Consider the following 24,428-nt stretch of genomic DNA (forward strand, 5'->3'; position numbering starts at 1 on the left):
CTAATCGTTAAAAAGACTTTGAACAACTTATGCCATATACTTCTTCATATTACAAATTGTGTCAATAGACAAGGTTTTAAATCTGCTTTAAAAAAGAAGGGGAAAAAAAAGAGTAAGGTTGGATGTGGTTTAAACAGATCCTACTGCAGTGTGTAAGCGTCCTTACTCTGGTGGTGAACATTCAATGAAAATAGCCGCTCTACAAGCTCACAAGTGACACATTGTGAGCTTGTAGAGCGTCTATTATCAGCAAAGGTGTGTGTGTGTGTGTGTGTGTGTGTGTGTGTGTGTGTGTGTGTGTGTGTGTGTGTGTGTGTGTGTGTGTGTGTGTGTGTGTGTGTGTGTGTGTGTGTGTGTGTGTGTGTGTGTGTGTGTGTGTGTGGATTTGTAGCTTGGAGCGAGGTGTTATGTTCTTTACCATCTTGTTCTGATGTAATATTATGGCATTACTAGTCTGTAACCTTCATGTCCTAGCAGGGATTGGAACCCTGGTCCTCTATGTCGAAAATGTTACTACCGAGCCGAAAGAGAACGCCTGCTTGCTCAGGGGAGAAAAATATTATTTTCTTTTACCTCTAGGCAGTACCACTTGTTAACCAGTAGTTGTCCTACCATACCACAGGGTCTAAATGTCTCAATATAAGCCCCAGGAGGAAGACCTAATACAACCACCGCAGTTGTGTTAGTTATGTTGTATTAACAAACTCTACCATACAGATTGGACTAAAAATAACATTCCATTCACAAAAATAAAAGTGGCGTTGTGTGGTTTTAACCATGTGTGTGTGTGTGTGTGTGTGTGTGTGTGTGTGTGTGTGTGTGTGTGTGTGTGTGTGTGTGTGTGTGTGTGTGTGTGTGTGTGTGTGTGTGTGTGTGTGTGTGTGTGTGTTTGTGTGTTTGTGTGTTTCAGATGCGAGGGACAGGACAGCCAAAAGGTTCTCGGTGAGAGGGGTGTTGAACTACACGTCTCTGCTGCTCAGTCAGGAGGACGACATGCTGTATGTGGGCGCCCGGGAGGCCCTGTTCGCCCTCAGTCTGTCTGACATCAGCAAGGCCAAGCTGCAGAAGAACGTGAGTGCTGTGCTCTCTCGTATGTACTGTAGGGATGTGACGATAATCGTTATTATCGTTTATCGTGATCAAAAAACACCCCCGATAATCGTATTGTGGAGATTTAATTTATCGTGAAATCATCCTCCGTCTTGCACTGGGATCAATTCACCTTTTATTTGCTGAGCTGTATATCCGGTACCACTTAAACCCTCTAATTGGTCAAACGGACCTGTGAATAACATACTTGATACGTTTTCTTTTTTCAATCTCTACCAAATCTCTTTGCCAAAATTTTGCCGATCTACAAGCTCACAACGCTTACAACGCGTTGTGAGCTTATAGATCTATTTTTTGGCAAATGTTATGCCCCAGGATAATGGATGTTGGGGATATTTTATTCTCACTGTTATGAATGCAAACGTCATTGTCAGAATGGTTTGTGTCTGTGCCATTGACTGTATGTAAATATACTGTATGTGGACATCACAGGACCTGCTGGTACATAATGCCACTGGTCCACTGCATGCTACCTACTCCACTAATACTAAACCAAAACTTCAACTTGTTGTTCATTGACTAGAGTTCATGCTTACTCTGCTTATTTCGATCTCACACTTGTAAGTCGCTCTGGACTGCTAAAGGCCGAAATTGTAAATTGTATTCATTCGAGTTTGACGCTTTCATCTTCAGCTGACGTGGGGGACCCCTGCCGGGAAGCGAGAGGAGTGCAGCTTCAAAGGAAAGAACCTACAGGTAGGAACGTTTACTTTTGGAAACAAGTGTAACTCCGATATAGGCTTCTTTTGTGAGTTTGGCGCCATCTAAAGGCTAACAAGCAATGTGCATATATGTGTGACGAACGTACCAAGATTTCTGACTATCGTCACAGGTTATTTCCAGAATGTTCGTTAAGTAAACACGCACACGCTGAGTGAGTGAGTTGAGTGAGGTAGGTGAGTCAGAGAGTGAGTGCGATTTGTGACTTCCCATGGCAGTCTATGTGGGAAAAAAAGAAAGACTTGCTTGGCTGATCCAGCTACTTATGTAATGGGTGTGTTAGAGTTAGGTTTGCCAATGACTGACTCTACTATTGTCACTACTTGCACTTTATTATTCATTTTATTATCTACAGCTGTTTATCCTACTATCCTACATCACAGGCAGCCAACTCATATAAGTGGCCTGCAATGCACTTCTCTAGTGATATTCAACCTCATTTACTGAGTTGAAGGAAATGAACCAAGTTCAGTCACTGAGATCCTCTTCAACCATCACTGTCAAGCTGCACACTAAAAACTGCTGGGTAGATTCATCTACCCAAAATCTGAGTAAAAAATGGTTTACCCATTATGGGTTATTATAATGGTATAATGGGTTGTTTTGTACAGCTCATACATTACCCAACTGCTGGGTAAAATTGTTTTACTCAGTATTGGGTAGTTTTAAACTTAAGTTGGTCACCTGGTGTGCAAAGCATGCTGGGAAAAGCATTTCTCAAGGTTTTCAGGGATATTTCTAAGCTTTTGGTAGCTAAAAATGCTAAATGTATCATATCCATGTGTCTGCCTTGGCAAGCTGACTGTCATATGTCAGAATTTCATTTGTCAGTATTTGATCCAAAACCCTAACCGTAACTGCTAGGCTGCTAGCTTATCGTTGAGCTCCCTCCCCCTACTGTTCTGAAAGAGAAGAACCCATGATACATTTGATATTATTATGTTGATCTACTCTAAACTACTCTGATTATAGCTTATCAACATTGTTGCATATGTTTACAATTATGTAACTTTATGTTGATATTGCTATACTTGGAACAAATGATCTGAGAAAAAAACCCTGAAACAAATCTTATCTTATGTTAATGTCAAATAATGTTAGCATGGTCATTTACGATGAGTAAATATACTACCCACATGTGGGTAAAATATATACTAAATAATAGTGGTTGACCCAGAGCTGAGTAAAAAATTCTACCCAGGATGTGGTAGAATATCTTACTACGTGCTGGGTAGAAAGGACCTACCCATTTTTCTGTGTAAGATTTACTACTGTTGGGTAGGTCCAATAGTTACCCAGGGGTGGGTTATAATACAACCCAGATCGGGTTATTTTCAACCCATCCGTTTTTAGTGTGTGGGTTCAAACCTGGATGGTTAGAGCGGCGCGATTACATACAAAGTCAATGCAAAGACGAGACGGCGCGCGACCGGGTGCGGCGTGAACAGGCGCGGCGCGAACGATCCAAACGGGATCCCCCACTTGGAAAAATCCAACTGAAGTGACCTTCGCTTCACCCCAACTCCACCCATCGCGTCCTGACAGCCAATCAGCGTTGATGTTGTCCGGAGACACGGACATGTTTTTGGTGTTTGGAGTTGGGACTCCCTTTTTGGAGCTGTGTGGAACACAAGCTCCCTATACGTGGCCGTGTGTGTGGGTCTGTCTGTCTCCGTGTCTGTCTGTCTGTCTGTAGCCTGCAGTAACCTTTTCTGACCACACATGTTAAGGGAGGGGCGCTGTTGCACACACACACACACACACACACACACACACACACACACACACACACACACACACACACACACACACACACACACAGCTCCACTTCGAACAGAGGTTCGATTTTTTCCGGGTGTTTCGCCTTGATTCCAACGGGAGCCTACGAGACATGATTTTTTACCAACGCGGACCTGCGCGACCAAAGTGAAGCGATAGAAGCGACTAGAACAGAAGAAATAGTTGCCGCTTTGGACGCAGCTTCATTTTTTTATTGTAAAAAATCATACCACTTCACACTAGACAATACTGTTCCTGAAGAAACAGTTTGGGAGTGGCATGCTAAGTACAGTATGATGATGATGTATAGACCCTGCACATGATGTCACATCCTTATATTGTCCAAGCAGAAAACGGACATACGGATAGGGACGTACTTACACTTGGACAGTCTATCGGGGGCGGCATAGCTTAGGGGTAGAGAAACTGGTATTAGAGCACGAAGGGTATAAATCCCGTAGGGTTCCCAGTTCGAATCCGGGCTCCCCCTGAGTTAATGTCGAAGGGTCCTTGGGCAAGACTCTGAACCCCTAATTGCCTCCGGTGAGTAGGTTGGTGCCTTGCATGGTTTCCTCCGCCACCGGTGTATGAATGTGTGTGTGAATGGGTGAATGTAATGCACAATCTATGTAAAGCGCTTTGGATTAAAAGCGCTATATAAATGCACCATTTACCATTTACCATTTATCAAATACTTATTTGATAAAGTGACGTATTGGAGTGGCTAGCACCGCTCATAAACAATATAAGTAAAAAAATGTGAAAATAGCTGTTCTAATCACAACACGTTGTGAGCTTGTAGACATGGGTGTCGCACCAAAATCTAGGCCCTGGGTACAAGGATTCACTGCGGGCCCCCCATGAATGTTCTTTCAAATCCTTATTTTGAAAAACCTATGTTTCTATGTCAGTGGTGCTCAAACTTTTTCATTTGAAGGACCCCCAAAATGATATGTATTTGGCCACGGACCCCCATCTCAAAATAATTTAGTTCCAGGCAAAATTTGAGTTTTGCACACATTTTCATGATTTCTTTTTCACAACAAATAGCTGAGTGCCGTGCTGCGAGCTTGTAGATCTGCTATTTTTCAATAGCTAAAGTATAAAATAATTAAGGCCCCTCCACCTCTGACCCTAGTAACTCAGTCCCACTTTCCTCCCCCTTGTGACGCCCCTGGTTGTAGATCTGCTATTTTCACTACATTTGAATGATAAAGTAGGGCATTAATTTAAATTTGAAAGTGAAACATAGAGATGTGCGGTTTCAGCCTGACAGCTAATTTGTGCTATTAGTTGTGCAATGAAGTGTATAGGGCTTAAATGGCTAAGAACTTTGACATCTATTCCACCGGCATTTCCCCATTAAGATGGCTTTAATACTTCTGTGTTGACAGACCTTTGAACAAGTGAAAACCAGATTCACTGCGTGTAGACTTTCCTGGGGAATTGCTCTTTTCTTTTTGTTTGTGCAACAGTGACTTTCCTCCCCCTGACTGACTGTTAATGTTGTTGTTATACCAGCTGTTTCTCCAAGGGCAACAAGAGCTGCTAATCTGTACCTTACAGTACAACAAAGACAAAGCACACTCAGCATTTGTTGTCGTGTGATGCTCCCAAGTTCTCCCCAGCGCTGCGTCTACCTATTCCTCTGTACATATTTAAGTTATACCGTGTAACTGTGGTCAATTATACAACAGGTAGTTCCGATGAAGCAATCTGATTGGTTGATTTGGCTCTCTACCCGTGCAAATAATGAGCACTACCACACGGCCTCATTAAAGGGCCTACACCATGCTTTTAAAACTATATTTTTTGTATAAATATATGCTCAAAATTGAGTCTTAGACAGGTTTTAACCCTCAACAAACACTCTGACCATTCTTTTTGTTTGTTCTAGCTCTACTATAATGAGGCTCTCCAGCTGCAATACCAAAACGACCTCTGTTTGCTCAGGGGCGCATCTAGTGGGGTTTTTCCAGAAAAAAAAGAAGTTTTTTGAAAAAAAAAATTGGGGGGGGGGGGGTGGTGGCGCAGTTCAGGCCAAAGGTGGTACTGCAGCTGAAAATGCTCTGAGAGCCACTCAAAAATGAGAGAGGCTCTCTATTCAGGAGTGGTAATTTAGCCTCAAACCTTTTGAAAAATGTTTTTGGGGCATAAACAATATGACATAAATACTTTTTAAATGCATGGTGTATCACCTTTAAACAAAAGAGCTGAAGCGCTCCCTCTCCCCACACTATGCACAGTTTTCAGGGACATAGTAGCTAAATGAGGCATTAAAAAAATTACAAATTCCTATCGAATATCTTAATTACAATGAAATGAAGTTGACGTGTTTTTTTTAAGGGCAACTGTTGTATAATCACAATATTACACTCAAGGGTCTGCCTTATCACGGTTATTTGCACTTAAGCCCTGCCTACGGAACTTCGGCTCGTTCCTGCAGCAAGGCTGGCACAGCCCTCTCGTGTAATATTGCTTAATTAAACAAATCATGATCTTTCATGATCTTGCACTGGTACTGTATATAACCAATAACCATTCCACATAAATGTGTTTTTGACAACTTCTTTAAACACTTATATGACGCAGGCACCACAAATCTACAGGAAATCTATTTATTTATTATATATAAGTTAATTCAAACCCTTTCTGACAACACTGCGGTCACTCTCCAATAAATGGTTAGTGCTAGGACCCTGTCCTGTTTTAGGTTACTAAAACAGTATTTCTCAAAGTGGGCTATCATAATATTCTTTTGAAACATTTTGCCTGCATACATCTTGGATCTTGGTCCATGGCACAAAATATTTTCAGATCGGGGGCCGCAGCCAAATAAATATACATTTGAGGGTCCTTGACATGAATAAGAACCACTGGTTGAAAAGACAATTTATCTTCATACTTCATGAGACATTCATCTGGAGAAGAAGATGAAAAGGACAGTGCAACTCTCTAGATGTCTGTTAGTTTCTTTCACTTCTATTGTTCTCAGTTGTGACCAATTTCTCACACACTCTTTTTCACTCTTTTTTTTCTTTGCAGACGGATTGCTTCAATTACATCAAGATTCTTCTGCGGTTGAACAGCACTCATCTTTATGTGTGTGGAACCTATGCTTTCAGCCCCATATGTGCCTACATTGTAAGTCAACATCTTTAAACCCTTTTAATCTTTTAACTACAGTATTAACCCCCAAAACATGGCTTCTCCGAGGGGGTAAAAGTCAATCAAACTAATCTATTGTATTTAACATAAAATAATCAATACTTTTATTTATAACATAATCTATTAATAATCCATCTAGATTTTGGGCATGTTAAGGCTGCACACGGTCAAATGTTGTAGCGGTAGGCACAGCTCAAAAAGTATATAGTGAGAATATCCCATCTATAGACTCCCATGGCATTGCAATTCAACGTGTCGTGTGAACGAACTCTGTGTGACCGCCGTCTGTTTCTACTGTTTATATTTTTCTGACGAAATCATGTGTTGTTCTCAGTAAGTGAGAAGCAGCAGATCCCTGGGTGTGTTCGGTCTGTAGAAGAATCATTGTTTAGGAGTGTTGGTAGTGCAGCATCAAAACGGGGTGACACTGATTGCCGTGATAGCAGGGCGAGTGCACTTGGAGAGAGATGCCGGGAATGAAGCTCTGCCTTTCTGATGTCATGTCCAAAGAATAATATCTCTCTACTGGGAAGGAGACAGGCTGTGCAGCACTCTGGGTCCTGAACCGGGATTCCAGGCATTTCTTTGCTCACTGTTTCTCAACTTGACGTCCGGGGGACCACCAGTGCACTCTCTGAGTTAAATTAACACTGAAGATTTTACCTTGTAGATTTGGTGTGATGGGTCCCAGATCTGATATCAAATGGGGGTCCATCGTCTGTCTAATGCATATCAAACAGGGAGTCCTTGATATTAAATAAACGTTGAGAATCCCTGAACTAAACTATGCTGGAACCCCAATCTACACTGCAAAATCCTCAGTACTATTTAACTATTTAAGAGAGTACAAATCAAACCAAATCGACCATTTAGTTCCATTTGTACACTCCCAGAGTTACAGGCCCTCAAGGGTCCATTTGGGACCCCTGGTGGTCAACTGACCCCACCTTGAGAACCAGCATCTTGGCTTTTTGGCTTGGAGTTGTTTGTCTCCCCACTTATCATGATGTTTGACGGCCTCCAGAACACAAGTCTGTCTGTCTCTGGACATTCCTACCAGCTATACACGCAGGACTGCTAAATAATAATAATAAACATTGTTTTGATGTGCCTTACCAGACGCCTGAAAAGGCTTCATGGACAAGCTTGCAACAATAAACATAAGATAGGAGGGTTAAACAATAAACTCCAGACATGACTCAAAAATGGGATTAAAAGAAGAATAAAAATGAGGAAAATTGCAACTCATGATCACAAAAGGATCGAAACGAAATTGCATCAAACCTCTCAAATGGTGGAAATGACACATTTTCCTGCCATACTAAAGCTAAAGTTTTGTCTGCATAATGACTTAAACCCTATAAACGTACAGTATTTTATACTGTCTGCCCCCCTCATTTTAACCTCTACACCAGGGGTCTTCAAAAGGGGGTCCGGGACCCTAGGGGGTCCTCAGAGTTACTACAGGGCATCCTCCAAATCTTTGTGTGATAGAAACTTTTTTCTCCTTTTTTATAAGCATGCACTTGAACCCTAGTCCATATCTTGAGAACTTTAGCCAAAAATAGCAGATCTACAAGCTCACGCGAGGCGTTGTGAGCTTGTAGATCGGTTATTTTCGGCAAAGAGGTTTGGTTTAGAGGTGAAAAGTTTATTATGTATTGACGGTTCAAGTGGTTAAATATCTGAAAACACAAATTGACATGAATCCAAAATACACTGATGATTGTGCTGTCAAACGATGAAACTATATAGAAACTATGAAAAGGTTGTGGGGGTCCCTGCTTCATCCCTCTCGCAACTAAGGGGTCCTCGGCCTGAAAACTTTGAAGATCCCTACACCAGGGGTTTTCAACTGGTGGGCCGTGACGGTATGGCATGTGGTCCCTGGCCATGCATTCAGTAATGTAGGGAAGTGAAGATTTGTCTTTTTGTTTTTCATTATATTTATTTTATTTTGGTGAAACTTAGACCACAACTGTTAGTATTTTTGTGATATGAGGACAGGGGAATTAAAGACATGTCATTATCAGTGGTCATTTGAGGACGCTCGTTCCAATTCCAAAAGCTCTTTACTACAGAAGAGAATCAGCTCATTAAGACGTTGACATGTGTGGAGCACAGGCCCTTGTGAAGTTCTGGATGAGTTGTCACTTGTCAGGCACAATTCCCAGAGTATACTGTAAAAGCAGTGACATGTGTTTATTGTTGTTGTTTGTTTCTACCTTTTGAAACTATCGCTGTGAGTGTTTCTTTTCCCCCACACTGACATACCTGAAGAATAAGTACAGTGCTAGGTTGGAGCCAGGAAATGACATGACTCTGTCCCTGTCCACCACTATACACAGACTGTGCAACCCAAGAAAAACTAAAACAAAACAACACTTAGCCCATATGCCCACCCAACCACAGCAGTGGTCCTGTTATATCGTTGCAGTAGCATGATGTAGAGCAGAGAGAGTTTAAGAAAACAATAAATTAAAACAAGTTGAAATGTTACGTAGATGTTTCAACTTTTATGTTTTGTATTAGGTTAATTGTTAATTAATTGAAATAAAAAACGGGGGGGAAAAAACATGGAAGGTTTCCACCCGACAACAGCGAATGTGATGTTTTATTCTCTGTGCGTTTGGCAGAACACGTCGACGTTCACCCTGGAGAGAGACGAGACGGGGGAGGTGCTGATGGAGGACGGACGCAGCCGCTGTCCCTTCAACCCAGAGTACAAATCCACCGCCATCATAGTCGGTATGTAGTACCTTAAAGGCTCATTCATACTACAATTTTAGGTGAGTAGCAACTCAACTTTTAGGTGATAACCTTATCACCTAAATGGTGATAACAAGTGGAGGCCATCATACTTTTAGGTGATGTCCTTAAGGAATTGACCCCGCCTCCCTCTGGTTCAGATGTGCAAAACCAATACCTGTAAAACCAGTGGGACCGCCCACCCAACCTGTCAGTAAAAGCAGAGAGATGTATCGGGGTGAGCGATGAGTTGCTACTCACCACGAGTTACATAATGTTAACTCTCTACTCGAAATAAATAAATAGCGCCATTATCCAAGGTGCTTTACATAGATTGTGCATTACACTCACCCATTCACACACACATTCATTCACCGATGGCAGAGGAAACCATGCAAGGCACCAACCTGCTCACCGGGAGCAACTAGTCTTGAGCAAGACTCCGAGTCTTGCTCAAGGACTCTTCGAACCCGGGATCGAACTGGGAACACTACGGGAACCTTCTGTGTTCTAATGACGGTTTCTTTACCCCTGAGCCACTGCCGCCCCTTACTCTCTAGCTACTCACCTAAAATCGGAGTATGAATGGGCCTTAAGAGTACAGATCCACCATCATCATACTGTAGTCTGTATGCAGTAGCTTAATATCACATGAAACCTATAGGACACAAATAGCACATATCATTGCTGCAGAAAATCTCCATATTTCAACTCTTTGTGTTTTTTCGTAAATTTACACCGCGTTTTGAGCTTGTAGATCTGCTACTTATACTACTTTTGAATATGAATTCTGAGAAGTAACAGTTTTGGACAGTTTTCTGTCGAGTTTCCACCCGACAAAGACGATATACAAGCTCACAACTCTTAAACTAAGTTCCGGATTGCATTTTTATTTAGTGCTTCCCCTGACCATATCCAGCAGTTAGTCGTGTTGCTGTCTGGGACGGGGCCAGAGAAGAGCATTGAAACTATGTTTCCATGTGTCACTTTGATCTAGCCAGCATGGGTTCTCTTAATGAGGAGTTCATGTTTGGTTTGTTGACCATGTTCAGCTCTATGGGTCCTCATTAGCAGGGGCGTCACACAGGGTGGAAAAGTGGGACTGAGTTACAAGGGCCCAAGGTGTAGGGGCCTTAATTATTTTATACTTTAGCTATTGAAAAATTGCAGATATATACATACAAGCTTGTAGACCTGCTATTTTTGAAAAGTCGTGAAAATGTGTGCAAATCTTTGAATATGTATATTTTTTAAGTGGAAATTTGTAACTTAAATTTTGTGGCCAAATACCTGTACATATCATTTTGGGGGTCCTTCAAATGAAAAGGTTTGAGCACCACTGACAGAAACAGTGGTAACAAACGTAAGATTTGAAATCACTATTTTTCAAAAATAGCAGATCTACAAGCTTGTAACGCGGCACTCGGTGCGAGCTGTGAGGTTGTATATCTGCTATTTTTCAATAGTTAATGTACACAGGGCCCAGAATTTGGTGCGACACCCCTGCTCATTAGGACACCTGCTCCTGTACCGCCACTGTTTCAACCGCCTACTTTACAGACCAACCCACACAGCTCAAACTCTGACCAGTGGTGGAAAGTAACTTTGTACTTTTTTACTCTTCCACTACAGTTATTTGACAACTTTCGTTGCTGGTCACTTTGTAGGTTTAGATTATTAGTGCAAAAAACATACATCAACCAATTAAACCCTATTTCAACAAGCTCACAATGGGTCGCATCGCATCGTGTTATTGCTGGTAAAAATCTGAATACTTCTACCACCACTGTCAAACACTGAGCGAGATAAAACATGAAGATGGATGAGGCAATGAGACCCCTGTGAGACCTTAGTGTGGGTGGTCTCTACTCAAGCCATCAACCCACTAACTCCTCTTTAGTGCACTTAAGAGAGACCTAAATAGAACGGTAGGTTCCGTACGGAACCATTGTTTACTTAGATATGGAAGGATGACCTCCCACTTGGGTAATGACGCCCCCTGGCGATCATTCAGAGAAACTACTTCAGCTCCCGTACTAACGTAGGTAGGAAGGGCCTGTCACTCAAACCGGAGTGACCCGCCTCCAGGCTATATAAGCCCCCGGAGGCGGAAGTAACATCCTCTTAATACCACTCTCTGCCACATTCAGTGAAACAGAGGGGCATTACGTGGGAGGTCATCCTTCCATATCTAAGTAAACAATGGTTCCGTACGGAACCTACCGTTTACTGTCAATATTCCAGGATGACCTCCCACTTGGGATTCTTAAACTCCCCTCTAAGCCACAACCTACTCTCATACCCCCACACACCCCTCATACGGGTGAGCACAGCCCAAACGGGCGTGACCCATCACCCAGAAGGTCCCAGGCCCACCGGACCTGGGTGTGAAGGCATGAGAAAATAAAGAGAGACCCTGACAGACCGAAGTCCGCCTCATTCAACTAAATGAAAAGGACAAGTCCGCCTTATAAGTAAGACACACTATATAAGGAAAACACAGGGTCCCCCCAAAATACCCCAGGTGGCTACATGCCCACCTGTGGGAGGGGAAGATCCGACTCCTCTATGACGTAGAGGAGGCAACTGCACCCAGAACCGAATGCGCTAGCGAAGAGGATTCGATATCCAGGTGATAGTAGGCTGCAAAGGTAGAAGGCGAAGACCAATTCGCCGAAACACAAATCTCCTGAACGGAGACTCCCTTTGCCAGTGCCCACGAAGTAGCCACACCTCTAGTGCTATGGGCTTTAAGTGCCGCCGGCACTTCCACACCCGCACTAGAGTAAGCCAGCCTAATAGCATCCACAATCCACCTCGAAAGAGTGGGTCTAGACACCGGCTTTCTGACAAGAACATTGCCCATTTCCACGAAGAGCTGAGAAGAAGCTCTAGAACCAGCAGTCCTGTCACAGTAGGCCTTCAATGCCCTGACAGGACAAAGGCAATTCAGCCGTTCATCCTCCACCGAGACAAACGGAGGAGGATGAAAAGCCAGAAGAACAACAGGCTCCTTAGGAACCACCATGTTCTTAGGAACAAACTTAAGATGAGGCTTGAGCAACACCTTGAGATCATTGTTCATAAACTGCATGCACTCCGCAGACACCGAGAGAGCTTGCAGGTCACCAACTCTTTTAGCCGTGGCCAAAGCCAGCAAAAGAGCCGTCTTGAAACTCAAAAGTTTCAAAGGCATCCCTACAAGCGGCTCAAAGGGAGCCCGACAAAGGCCCCCTAGAACCACCTGCAGATCCCAAACTGGGAACAAAGACCTAGTCACCGGCCTCAAACGTTCAACTCCTTGCATGAACTTGATGACCTCCGGGACTTTAGAAGGTGCCTTGCCCGCCACCCCCAGGTGACAGGCATTAATAGCCGCCAAATACCCCCTAAGGGTAGAAAATGCCAGACCACTTTTCAAGCGGTTCTGCATAAATTCCAGAATTTCCTGGGCTGACGCCACATGAGCCACCACAGGTGGAACACGCGACTCACACCAGTCCTCAAAGGCATTCCACCTTCCATCATAAGACGCCCTCGTAGAGGGCGCCTTAGCACTCTGAATGGTAGCAACCACTTCAGAAGAAAAACCGGCTGCCAGCAGGTTTAACCTTTCACGTGCCAAACCCACAGGTCTAGGACCTGCAGGTCTTGGTGGAAGATCTCCCCCCTGGCCTGACTCAACAGGTCCCTGCACTGAGGCAGCTGCCAACCCGGTTCGCAAAGGAGAGGGGCGATCGCCGATCTCCACGTGCCCTTGTAGGGAGCCACCAGGAGCATCTCCAGACCGAACCTCCTGACTCTCTCCAGAGTGGGTCGGATTAAGTCGAAGGGGGGAAACGCGTACAGTAGACCTCTCGGCCACGTGTGCGCTAAGGCGTCCAACCCCAAGGGAGGACTGCCCTTCACCGCGAAGAACAACGGACACTTCGTATTCTCCGCTGACGCAAACAGGTCCGCCACTGGCTGACCGAACTTGCGAAAAATCTGGCTCGCCACCCTGGGGTGGAGAGACCAATCCTCGTAGCGAGGACCTCCCCTGGACAGGAGATCTGCTCCGCTGTTGAGGAGACCTGGGACGTGTAAGGCCCTGATCGACTTGAGGCGCGACAAGCACCAAACCGTCAATTCTCGAGCCAGACGGTCCAGTGGCAACGACGACAGGCCCCCCTGTTTGTTGACATAAAACATGGCCGTCGTATTGTCTGTCCTGACCAGGACGTGACAATGCAAAATCCAAGGCTCGAAATGCTTGAGCGCCAGGAGTATAGCCATCAACTCCAAATAGTTGATGTGACGACCCCTCATCTCCAGAGGCCAAAGCCCCTGCGCTGTGCGCCCCTCGAAAGTGGCTCCCCATCCACTGAGACTGGCGTCTGTCGTGATCGACTTGCGGGAAACCACCTCGCCAATCGAGACTCCGCTGGTGAGGAACCCCTCCACCAGCCACGGAGACAGGGCGATCGCGCAGGAAGGGGAAACCGTAACCTTCTTGTACTTCAAGGAGGGCGGGATCCCGAGGGATAACATCCATCTTTGAAAAGGTCTCATATGAAACCTGCCCAAACGCAACAGATGTACTGCGGAAGCCATCATTCCCGTCAGTACCATGCAACTCCTGTAAGTGACCTCCTGGCCCACTTGAAAGGAGTCGAGACATTCCCGAAACCTGTCCACCCTCTCCTCTGAGAGACGGGCCGACATGTCGGATGAGTCCAGAAGGACCCCAATGAATGTAAGACGACTTGCTGGAGTCAGCATGCTCTTGCCGTGGTTGACTATGAAACCTAAGGCCTTCAGGTGAGCCAAAACCACTTGTGTGTGACGCGCCACTTCGTGGGCGGAGCTCGCTGAAATCATCCAATCGTCGATGTACGTCGCCAACCTGACGCCCTGCTGTCTCAGCGGGGCGATGGCTGCTTCGGTCACTTTCACGAAAACCCTCGGGCTCAGTGACAGACCGAAAGGGAGTACTGTATACTCGTACAGGCGACCCTCGAAGGCGAACCGTAGGAATTTCCTGCGTGGGGATAAATCTGGACGTGCTGATAAGCATCCTTCAGATCCACTGAACAGTGGAAATCCCCTTGCCTGACCGACCGTAACATGGTGGGTACAGTTAGCATCCTGAAAACGTATTTCTTCAGGTACACGTTTAGTGCCTTTAGGTCCAGGATGGGACGTAGCCCCCCCCCCTTTTTGGGCACCAGGAAATAACGGCTCCAAAATCCCATGCGGGATTGGGTCCTGTCCAGCTCCACTATAGCACCCTTGCTTAGCAATGAGCTGATCTCTTCTCTCAAAAGACTTGCTTTTAAACCACGCGCCCTGGTATGAATAACCCTGCTCGAAAGCGGGGGTATGTCTGCGAACTGTAACCTGTAACCCCTGGTTATCGTTCGAAATACCCAATGGCTCGGGTTGCATAACTTCCACTGGCGCGCGCAGCGTGCTAGCGTGTTTTGAGCGAGAGAAACCCCACCACTGTGCTTCCGTGACGGCGGAGCTTTTTGGCGGCCGGACCGGAAGTGGGGAACCTGCGTATCCGTATCCGGAACGACCGGATGCGGAGCGCAAGGGTTCAATAGGCCGCATGGCGGAAACACCTTCTGGTTGTACCGCTTGACTAGCGGAGCTATTTTGCGGCGGGACCGGAAGTGGGGAACCTGCGTATCCGTATCCGGAACACCCGGATGCGGAGCGCAGGGGTTCAATAGGCCGTAAGGCGGGAACACCTTCTGATTGTACCGCTTGACTAGCGGAGCTTTTTTGCGGCCGGACCGGAAGCGGGGAGCTAGCGAATCCGTATCCGGTGAAACCGGAAGCGTTCGGTTTTCGCTCGATAGAGCGACAGGAAGAGCAAAGCGATTCGACTGATAAACAGACTCGCCCACAACTAAAGCATTCTCCCCTGACAGGAGAGGAACTTTTACGTTTAATACCTGCTCTAAGGCCTTTATGCTTGTCCCTTGACCCGGGCTCATAGTAGGCCGACAGAATTTCTGACTCAAGGTTAAATTCATAGCATCGCTCACGCGAGGGAAAATCCACTCGCGCGCATGAGGAACCATATAATTGTTTGACGTTAACATTACTGGTTGCTGATAAAACCTCTGACTGATTAAAGAGTCCTGACGGGACTCCATCATTCTTACAGGAGGCATGCATAAAGGAGTCATATTGTCGACGCGAGGGATATCCCACTCGCGCGCTTGAGGAACCACATAATTGTTTGACATTAACATTACTGGTTGCCGATAAAACCTGTGATTGATTATCGAGTCCTGACAGGACTTCATCATTACTACAGGAGGCATGCACGATGGGGTCGTCTGTGCTAGTGCGAGAGAGTTGGACAGAGACAGACTTTGCTCTTTCAACATATTTATTGTCGACACAGGAGGCATCAAATTCCACATTTTCATTTCCCCGACACGGGGTACAGAAAAACGCCCTCGTTTGGGGGGAGGGGGACCGAGAGACACCTCGGACCCCCGCCCCAGCACAATCCCCCTCTTCCGAGTGTCATTTGCGCTGTCCCCTACCGCGGCCACCGCGGTAGGAAGACTGCTGCCTGCCATCCTTGGACGGGCGGCGCGGCTGAGCGCGCTCGGGAACCACAACCTTGCTGCGGGGCCTGTCAGGCGCCCTGGCTGCAGAGGCTCCCCTGGAGGAAGACGAGTGCTTCTTAAAAGAAGCAGAGCGGCCCCTTTCCTTGACGCGGGAGGAGCGGGACGCCCTCCTAGCTTGCTGCGGTTCTTCCTGTGGCACTGTGGTGGACTCGACGATGTCCTTAGCCGCCTTGAAGAAGGTAACTCTACCCTGCAGCAGCTCCAAGCCCCCACCCATGAGGGTGGTGGGACTGTTCTCCATGTTAATGAGAGACTTGTACATCTCCCCGCGAGGACCTAGAGGCTTCTCGCCCACGTCCCTCTTAGGCTCGAGGTCGACATAGTCGAGCCAGCGGGCTCTCTCAGACTGGAGGTTGTAGTCCATGGACCTGCCCATCCACTTAACCGCATGCCAATTGACCTTCAGCATGATGTCAAATAAAGTGTTCAGTTCAGCTGTGTGCTCCCCCGTGGGCAGACCTTTGACCAGGTCCTTGGTGGAAGCGAGCAAGAGCTGGATCAGATTCAGGTCCTTAGCGGCCAGAGCAGCGGACCGGTAGGCGTTACGAGCCCTGTCCGACTGCAGCTTGTCCTCCAGGACAGTGAACCCCGGCGGGTTGGTGCCGACGGGGCCGACAAACGGCCCGTTTTTAGCCGTGCCTACATCCTTGTACTGGGGTCTGACGGAACCCAGAAAAGATTGTGCCAACAGGTGGTCCAGGTTAGGGCAGGTGGACATGCCTGCCTCCGTACCTCCCACCAAATCCAACACAGAAAAAGGCAGCTTCCTGGGGTCTTTGTGTGTCTTCCATGAGGAATGGAGGGCCTTGGTGAAACCTTTTACCAGCGGCAGCCTGGAGAGGACATACGGGGCGGGAACCGAAGGCTCCTGCCCGGGCATTTCGTCATCATCCTCGGCCTCTTCAGAGGGGAGAGGAGGTGGCAACTCCTCTCCAACTCTGGCCAGAGCTCTCATGTAGACCGTGAGATGATCCAGCATTTCTGCTGCAGAATCGACGTCCTCTGCTCCCGCTTCACCCGCTTGACTGGCGGGTGGAGGGGCAGTGGTGCCTGAGGAGGCCTGGGAGCTCCCTGCGGCGTCCAGTTGACGTGCTGGAGCCGCAGGGGCATTACCTTTCACTGTGACCGTGAGTCGAGAACCATCGTCCTCGACGGAGTCCTCCTCCTCCTCGGCCGTGTATCCAGAGTATTCAGAACCAGAACCCTCGCTCTGACAGGAGCTCAGGTCCGACTCTCGCCTGAAAGTCTGGACTGTTTTGGTGATGCTCACGTCGAGGGGAACGTCCCCGACGGTCACATCCGAGCGTTTCTTTTTGGGCACCGCGCCCGAAGGGGAAAAGGCTACCGGAGGGATGTTAGCCTTCTTGGTCGCCTTCTTAGCGGCGACTTCACCAGACCCGCCAGCTCCAGTGACAGTGGAGCTAGCTGCGGTCGGTTGCGCGGCAGGCGGTGTCTCATGTAGCACGGCGCCATCTTGACTTGGAATGGCGCGCTGTTTGCCAAACGGATCTCCGGAAGGCAGCGCCGCACCTTGACCAACGGTGCGGGCCGCCTGGGGAAGGAAAGACTGGGCTGTGGGGTTGAGAGCAGTGGACCCACCTGGTGGAGCGCAGGCCCCGAGGCCTGCCCTGGCTAGGTAGAACCGGTGTACCAGTACATCGTGGTCGTAGGCCACGCAGAAGTCACAGAAAGGTCCTGCTCTCCCCTGAGGACTCAGTGCAGAGAAGGCGTGTGCAACGCCCATGCAGCCGACACAGAGAGGGTGAAGATCCTGTCCGTCGATGAGTCCTGGACAGCCTGGACATTGCCTCGGCAGGAAGGCCAGAGGATCCATGGCGAAGCACTGTAGATAGAGTTAACCAGAAGCAGACGAGCTAACAAGCTAGCGGCTAAGGCTAGGCCACGCTTGATTCGGGCAGGGCCTGAACAAGCGGTAAGCAGTGTAGCTAACGTTAACAAATAGCAGACGAGCTAACAAGCTAACGGCTAATGCTATGCCACGCTTGCTTCGGCGGAGGCCTGAACAAGCAGTAATAATCCTTTGTTATAGAAGGAAATAACCGTCGCTTTAGGACGGGACAAGAATAAGTATTCTTAAGTACGGGTTAATTCAACACTCGCCGGTGGGCGACTCCAATGCCACCGCTTTAGGCTAATGCGCGAAGAATAATAATACAAAGGCTGAGTTTCAACTTATCTGAATGTGATATCGCAGAGAGTGAAAAGAGGATGTTACTTCCGCCTCCGGGGGCTTATATAGCCTGGAGGCGGGTCACTCCGGTTTGAGTGACAGGCCCTTCCTACCTACGTTAGTACGGGAGCTGAAGTAGTTTCTCTGAATGATCGCCAGGGGGCGTCATTACCCAAGTGGGAGGTCATCCTGGAATATTGACAGTAAACTCATGTTTATTATGCTTTCACATAGGATTGTGTGTGCGTGCGTGCGTGCGTGCGTGCGTGTGCGCGCGTCAATGCGACCGCCAGGTCGCAGTTACTATCAAAACCTCCACCGTCTCTCAGTCAGTCTGTCCGTCACATCACGTCACACTTTTGGCCCTACTCTTATCTCTGCGACCATTGCCCCTATCCATGAAGCCAAACTTTTCACACACACACCTTGGCTGGCAAACCACAACTTCCCCTGATTTCTCACATGCTCCTCTTCTAGCACCACCAACATTATTGTGTATACATGCGATACATGCGACCTGACGGTCTCCTGATTAGGGAGTCTTACTGGTTTATGTCACTTGTTTTGATTGGTTGATTGATTGATTGATTGATTGATTGATTGATTGATTGATTGAATACTTTATTAGTCAAAACTAACAGCACGGAGGTACAGTGAAACACTAAAAGGAGAACGCGAAAAAGGCCCTGGGGACTTGTTTCCATTGTGGTCCTATGAGACCTGTGCCTAACTAACATGGGGCTGAAGATAAAGAGTCTCTACCGACTGATGGAGCTAGACGGGCAGGTGAATTTCACAGTGCAGCAATATCAGGAACACATTGTTTGCAGAGATTCTTTTTTAAAAGGAATCCTATTTGAATGAAGATGAGGACATAATAAACATGATGCTAGAGCAGGGGTCTTCAACAGGGGGTCCTCAGAGTTCCTACAGGGGGGCCACCAAATCCTTGTGTGATGGGATAATTATTTTAAATTTAAAGCTTTGAACCCTGGCATCCCTATACTGAGGAGAACTTTAGCCAAAAATAGCAGATCTACAAGTTCTCAACGCCTCGCAGCGCGAGCCGTTGAGAGCTTTTAGATCTGCTATTTTCAGCAAATCGGTTTGGTGTAGAGGTCAAAAAGAGCAGACCAAGTGAAAGACCAAGTTTATTATGTACAGTATTGACGTTTGAAGTGGCTAAATGTAAAAAAAAAAAAAAATGTTATCCCACATAGACTGATGACAGTGCTGTCAAACAAGTCGATGAAAATCTGAATATTACATTTATACAATATGTATGCTTCATCTCTCTCTCATCTCTCTCTCTCTCTCAGTTAAGGGGTCCTTGGCCTGAAAACGTTGAAGACCCCTATGCTAGAGTGTGTTTTGTGTTTCCCCCCCCCCTGCATTGTCTCACAACAGTCCTCAAGTAAATATAATGTGTTACTGTCCACCACTGGCTGTCATATACTCACTGCTACATGTTGTTGTTGTTCTCTTTGCAGACGGTGAACTGTACAGTGGCACTGTCAGCAACTTCCAGGGCAACGAGCCGGTCATTTATAAGAGCCTGGGCCAGAGCACTGCCCTGAAGACGGAGAACTCTCTCAACTGGCTGCAAGGTGAACATACTGCTGTTCTACTTGACTCTGTGACCCATTTCAGTCCCTTTCTCCCCCTCCTGTGTCCGTCTACTCCACACATCTACTGCAACCTACTCTCAATCTGTGGGTCGGGACCCAAATTATTTTGGGGGGTCCCCAGATGATTAGCTTAATGTGAAACATTGTTTTCTCACTCAACAGTAAACAAACCAACATAAAGTTTAAGTGTACAGAGGGTATATGCAAACTTCTAAAGTGACAATTTAAGGACTTTTTAAAAAAACAAATTAAACATTACATGAAATTACATGCTCACAACGCCTCGCAACGCAAGATCTGCTATTTTCACAATAGAACCGTGTTATGCAAAATGTAATTCCTCAACTCTTAGTGCTCTTCAGGGTGGGGGATCCCCAGTTAAAATATGATTATTTTGGGGGTCACGGCCTGAAAAGGTTGAGAACCACTGATCGACTGTACAAGCTCACAACATGTCCCCTTTTGTTTGTAGAGCACATTTTTAACATTTTAACTTTTTGCGGCCATCTGTGGCTAAATGCATATCAATTTGGGCGTCCTTGGTATGAAAATGTTTGAGAACCGCTAGGTCTCCTCCACAGCACAGATAAGCTCCAGTAAGTGGTGATCATTAGTGATGCCTGGTGCTGTAATGCATGCAGACTGCTGAGCTCTGGCTCCTATCAGTGGCAGCACATGCTCTTCAGTAACTGCCCCCTCTGCAGTTGTGGAAAAAGTACATTTTACTTGAGTAAAAGTATCAATACTGCAATGTTGAAATACTCTGTTAGGGTGCCCACACACCAAAATACCTAGAGTGGAATCCGCCAATGCATTTCAATGAGAATGGAGCGTTTTTTGCCAGTAGAGGATTTCGGCAAAAAACGCTCCATTCTCATTGAAATGCATGGCGGATTCCACTCTAGGTATTTTGGTGTGAGGGCACCCTTAGGGTGACCACACACCAAAATACCTATGAGAGTGGAATCCGCGTTCCGCCAATGCATTTCAATGAGAGTGAAGCGGTTTCATGCCAGCAGAGGATTTCTGCAAAAAACGCTCCCTTATCATTGAAATGCATTGGCGGAACGCGGATTCCACTCTCATAGGTATTTTGGTGTGTGGGCACCCTTACAAGTAAAAGTCCAGAATTCAAAATGTACTTGAGTAAAAGTATGAAAGTATTGGCATCAAAATATACTTAAAGTACCAAAAGTACAAAATGTTTGAAAATAGCAGATCTACAAGCTCACAACGCGTCGCATCGCGGCGCATTGTGAGCTTGTAGATCGGTTATTTTCAAATAGCCTAGGTTTAGAATAGGGTTAATGTATGTTTTATAATATAATCATGTACATCTAATAACAACTAGTAACGAGTAACTAAAGTTTTCAAATAATTGTAGTTGAATAAAAGTACAATATTTGCCTTTGAGATGTAGTGGAGTAGAAGTAAAAGTACTGAAAACTGGAAATACTCAAGTAAAGTACAAATACCTCAAAACTGTACTCAAGTACAGTACTTAGTTACTTTACACCACTGGTGGAAAGTACATTTACTCAAGTATTGTAGTACAGTAAGGTAGGTATTTTTTTAATTCTTTATTTTATACCTATACTCCACTTCATCTCAGGGGCAAAGATTGTCCTTTTTACGCTGCTGAAATTGACAGTTTCTGTTAAAGGGCAAGTTCAGCTCTGGAACAACCTGATCTTATTTTATTGTTGTTTGGGACACGATCAACACAATCCTGAGTTATTTTTTGTGTTCAATCTGTGTTTTGAGATATTTTTTCATTCAGCATGAATGATGATGCATTTTGCATCATATGATGCTGCTTAATGCAAAATGCATCATCATTCGCTTAAAAAAAGAAAAAGATTTCATTACTCATTAATACTTTGCAGATTCTAAATCTGCAAAGTAACTACTAAACAAACAGTTTGTCAAATAAACATGGAGGGAAAAAGTAAAAAGGTTTGCCCTTTTTGTATGCTCAAGAAAAGGAGAAAGTACTTAAGAAGAATGCTTGAGTAAACGTAATTTAGTTACTTGACACCATTGATTGCGGCGAGCCTTGGCGCGTATCAGTAGCAGCACATGCACTTCAAAACCATCCCTGTCTGGCAGCGCGTTCTGCCACAACCAGCTGCACTTTGCTCACAAACATCTCTGTTGTCTTTTGATCTGTTGGGGTCGATTGATGCACGGAAGCATCTGAGTACAATTATACTGTTCAGTGGTGTAAGATAACCTCTTTAGTAAAACTCTAGTAAAAGTCCTGCATTCAAAATTGGACTTGCGTAAAAGTACAAAAGTATTGTCATCAGTGTGTTTTTCTAATGTTTTCAAAAATGTTCAAAATCTTTTCGAAATGGACGATCAAAAAGCTTGCCGATAGGCTATTTTCGTATAGATGAAGTATAAATGATGGATCAATTGTTTAAATCTATGTTTGGTATTAATACCTAAATCTGCAAGTAACTTGCAACTAACGTTTTCAAATAATTGTAGTGGAGTAAATAGTACAATTACTAGAGTAAAGTGACCTGAAATGTGTACTTGAGCAAAGGTGGAAAAAGTACTCACATTTTGTACTTAAGTAAAAGTATCAATACTGCGCTGTAGATGTACTCCGTTACAAGTAAAAGTCCAGAATTAAAAATGTACTTGAGTTAAAGTATGAAAGTATTGGCTTCAAAATGTACTTAAAGTACCAAAAGTAAAAGTACAACATGTTTGAAAATAGCCTAGGTATAAAATAAGGCTAAAGTGGATTAATGTATGTTTTATAATAGTAATAGTAACTAACGCTTTCAAATAAATGTAGTGGAGTAAAAGTACAATATTCGGATCCGAGATGTAGTGGAGTAAGTATTGGAAATGGTGAAACACTCAAGTAAAGTACAAATACCTCAAGTGTACTTAAGTACAGTACTTGAGTAAATGTACTTAGTTACTTTACACCACTGTACTTGAGTAAATATAATTAGTTACTTTCCATCACTGAAATGATATGGGGGGGGGGGATGCTGTTTGTGTCAAACTATTCCTTCTCAGTGTAACCTCAGTGAAAGCCGCGAATCCCCTCTTCTTACACGGCGTGCTCGAAACGCGATGCACAATGTAATGAGAGTCTCCTGTTTGGCACCGCATGCTCTCTCCTGACACCAAAGTGTGTGTGTGTGTGTGTGTGTGTGTGTGTGTGTGTGTGTGTGTTTTATTTTGTGTACAGACCCATCCTTTGTGGGATCAGCTTACATCGAGGAGAGCCAGCCAGTAGGGAACTCTGTGGGTGACGATGACAAGATCTACTTCTTCTTCAGCGAGGCCGGGAAGGAGTTTGACTTCTTTGACAACACCATTGTGTCGAGGATCGCTCGCGTGTGTAAGGTAAGAACTGCGGGGGAGGGGGGCGCGGTTGCGACACGTAACGGCAAGACAGCGTCTAAGTACAGTAGAGCTTGTTTGGCTTATCCTCTAATCCAGTGGTTTCTAACGGTGTGTGTGTGGAGGGCAGCACACTGGTGCACCATGGGACAAGTTCAGGTGTGCCTGGGGACTTTGTGACAACCACACGTTGTTATTGCAATATATGAAATGTAAATGGTGCATTTCATCGATGTCAGGTGGAAACCTTGTATCTCCCAAGTTTCAAATTTGTACGTTCTTTCGCAAAGTAAAGCCCTGCTTCATCATACAAGGCTGTCGCACAAAAGTAGTGAAAACAGCAGATCTACAAGCACAAGCAAGAGCTTGTAGATCGTCTGTTTTCACTAGTTTAAATAATTTTTCAAATGATAAATGCAAAACTGACGGTTTTGGACATACAAGGTTTCCACCCGACAACGGCGATTTATATAGCGCCTTTATCCTAAGTACTTTACAATATGCCATTCACACACCGACGGCAGATAAGAGGAAACCATGCAAGACACCAACCTGCTCACCGGGAGCAGTTAGGGGTGCTGTGTCTTGCTCAAGGACACTTCTAGCACTAACAGTGAAGAGCCGGGGATCAAAACGGGAGTCTTCAGATTCCTAAGTGGACGCTCTACCTCTGAGCCACTCGCACCACAAAACTTTTATTACTTTTATTACTTTTGCGTACTCATTTCCCAATACAGAAGCAAATTCTATTTTAGCAAACATTCTATTTTAACCACTTTGAACTTGGCGTCCCTATTTTGTGCATTTAAAATAAAATAACAAAATAACTATTTTAGCTATTTTCGTGCTATAAATGGAGGGCAGCTGTTTTTCAACCACAAACGGGTTCAACCAGCTGGGTCTTTGTATCTAAACAAGAGGTTGATACTTTCCACATAGCCCCCCCTCCTTCAATCTCCCTCACAATGTCAGCTGCACCCGTCCCGTCTGCACCCATCCCACCGGCTGCACGTTTATAGATGGCGCTCTGCGGGACTCATTGTTATTCTAGGGTGCTTCTACCGGCTGTATGAAATGCATGAA

General features: G+C 45.5%; 1 protein-coding gene across 1 annotated transcript in view; it reads left to right on the forward strand.

The window, feature by feature from the left end:
- The window catches only part of LOC308288343 (semaphorin-4B-like), a 104,754-nt gene that overhangs the window by 56,413 nt on the left and 23,913 nt on the right, over positions 1-24,428 (forward strand). Inside the window, exons 3-8 of the mRNA XM_080729760.1 lie at positions 911-1,071; positions 1,744-1,806; positions 6,655-6,753; positions 9,414-9,525; positions 19,839-19,955; positions 23,191-23,348. Coding sequence (XP_080585886.1) covers positions 911-1,071; positions 1,744-1,806; positions 6,655-6,753; positions 9,414-9,525; positions 19,839-19,955; positions 23,191-23,348 — 710 coding nt within the window. The remainder of the gene's footprint in view (positions 1-910; positions 1,072-1,743; positions 1,807-6,654; positions 6,754-9,413; positions 9,526-19,838; positions 19,956-23,190; positions 23,349-24,428) is intronic.

Source organism: Nannobrachium achirus (assembly GCF_963921795.1).
Source record: "Nannobrachium achirus genome assembly, chromosome: 7".
NCBI lineage: Eukaryota > Metazoa > Chordata > Actinopteri > Myctophiformes > Myctophidae > Nannobrachium > Nannobrachium achirus.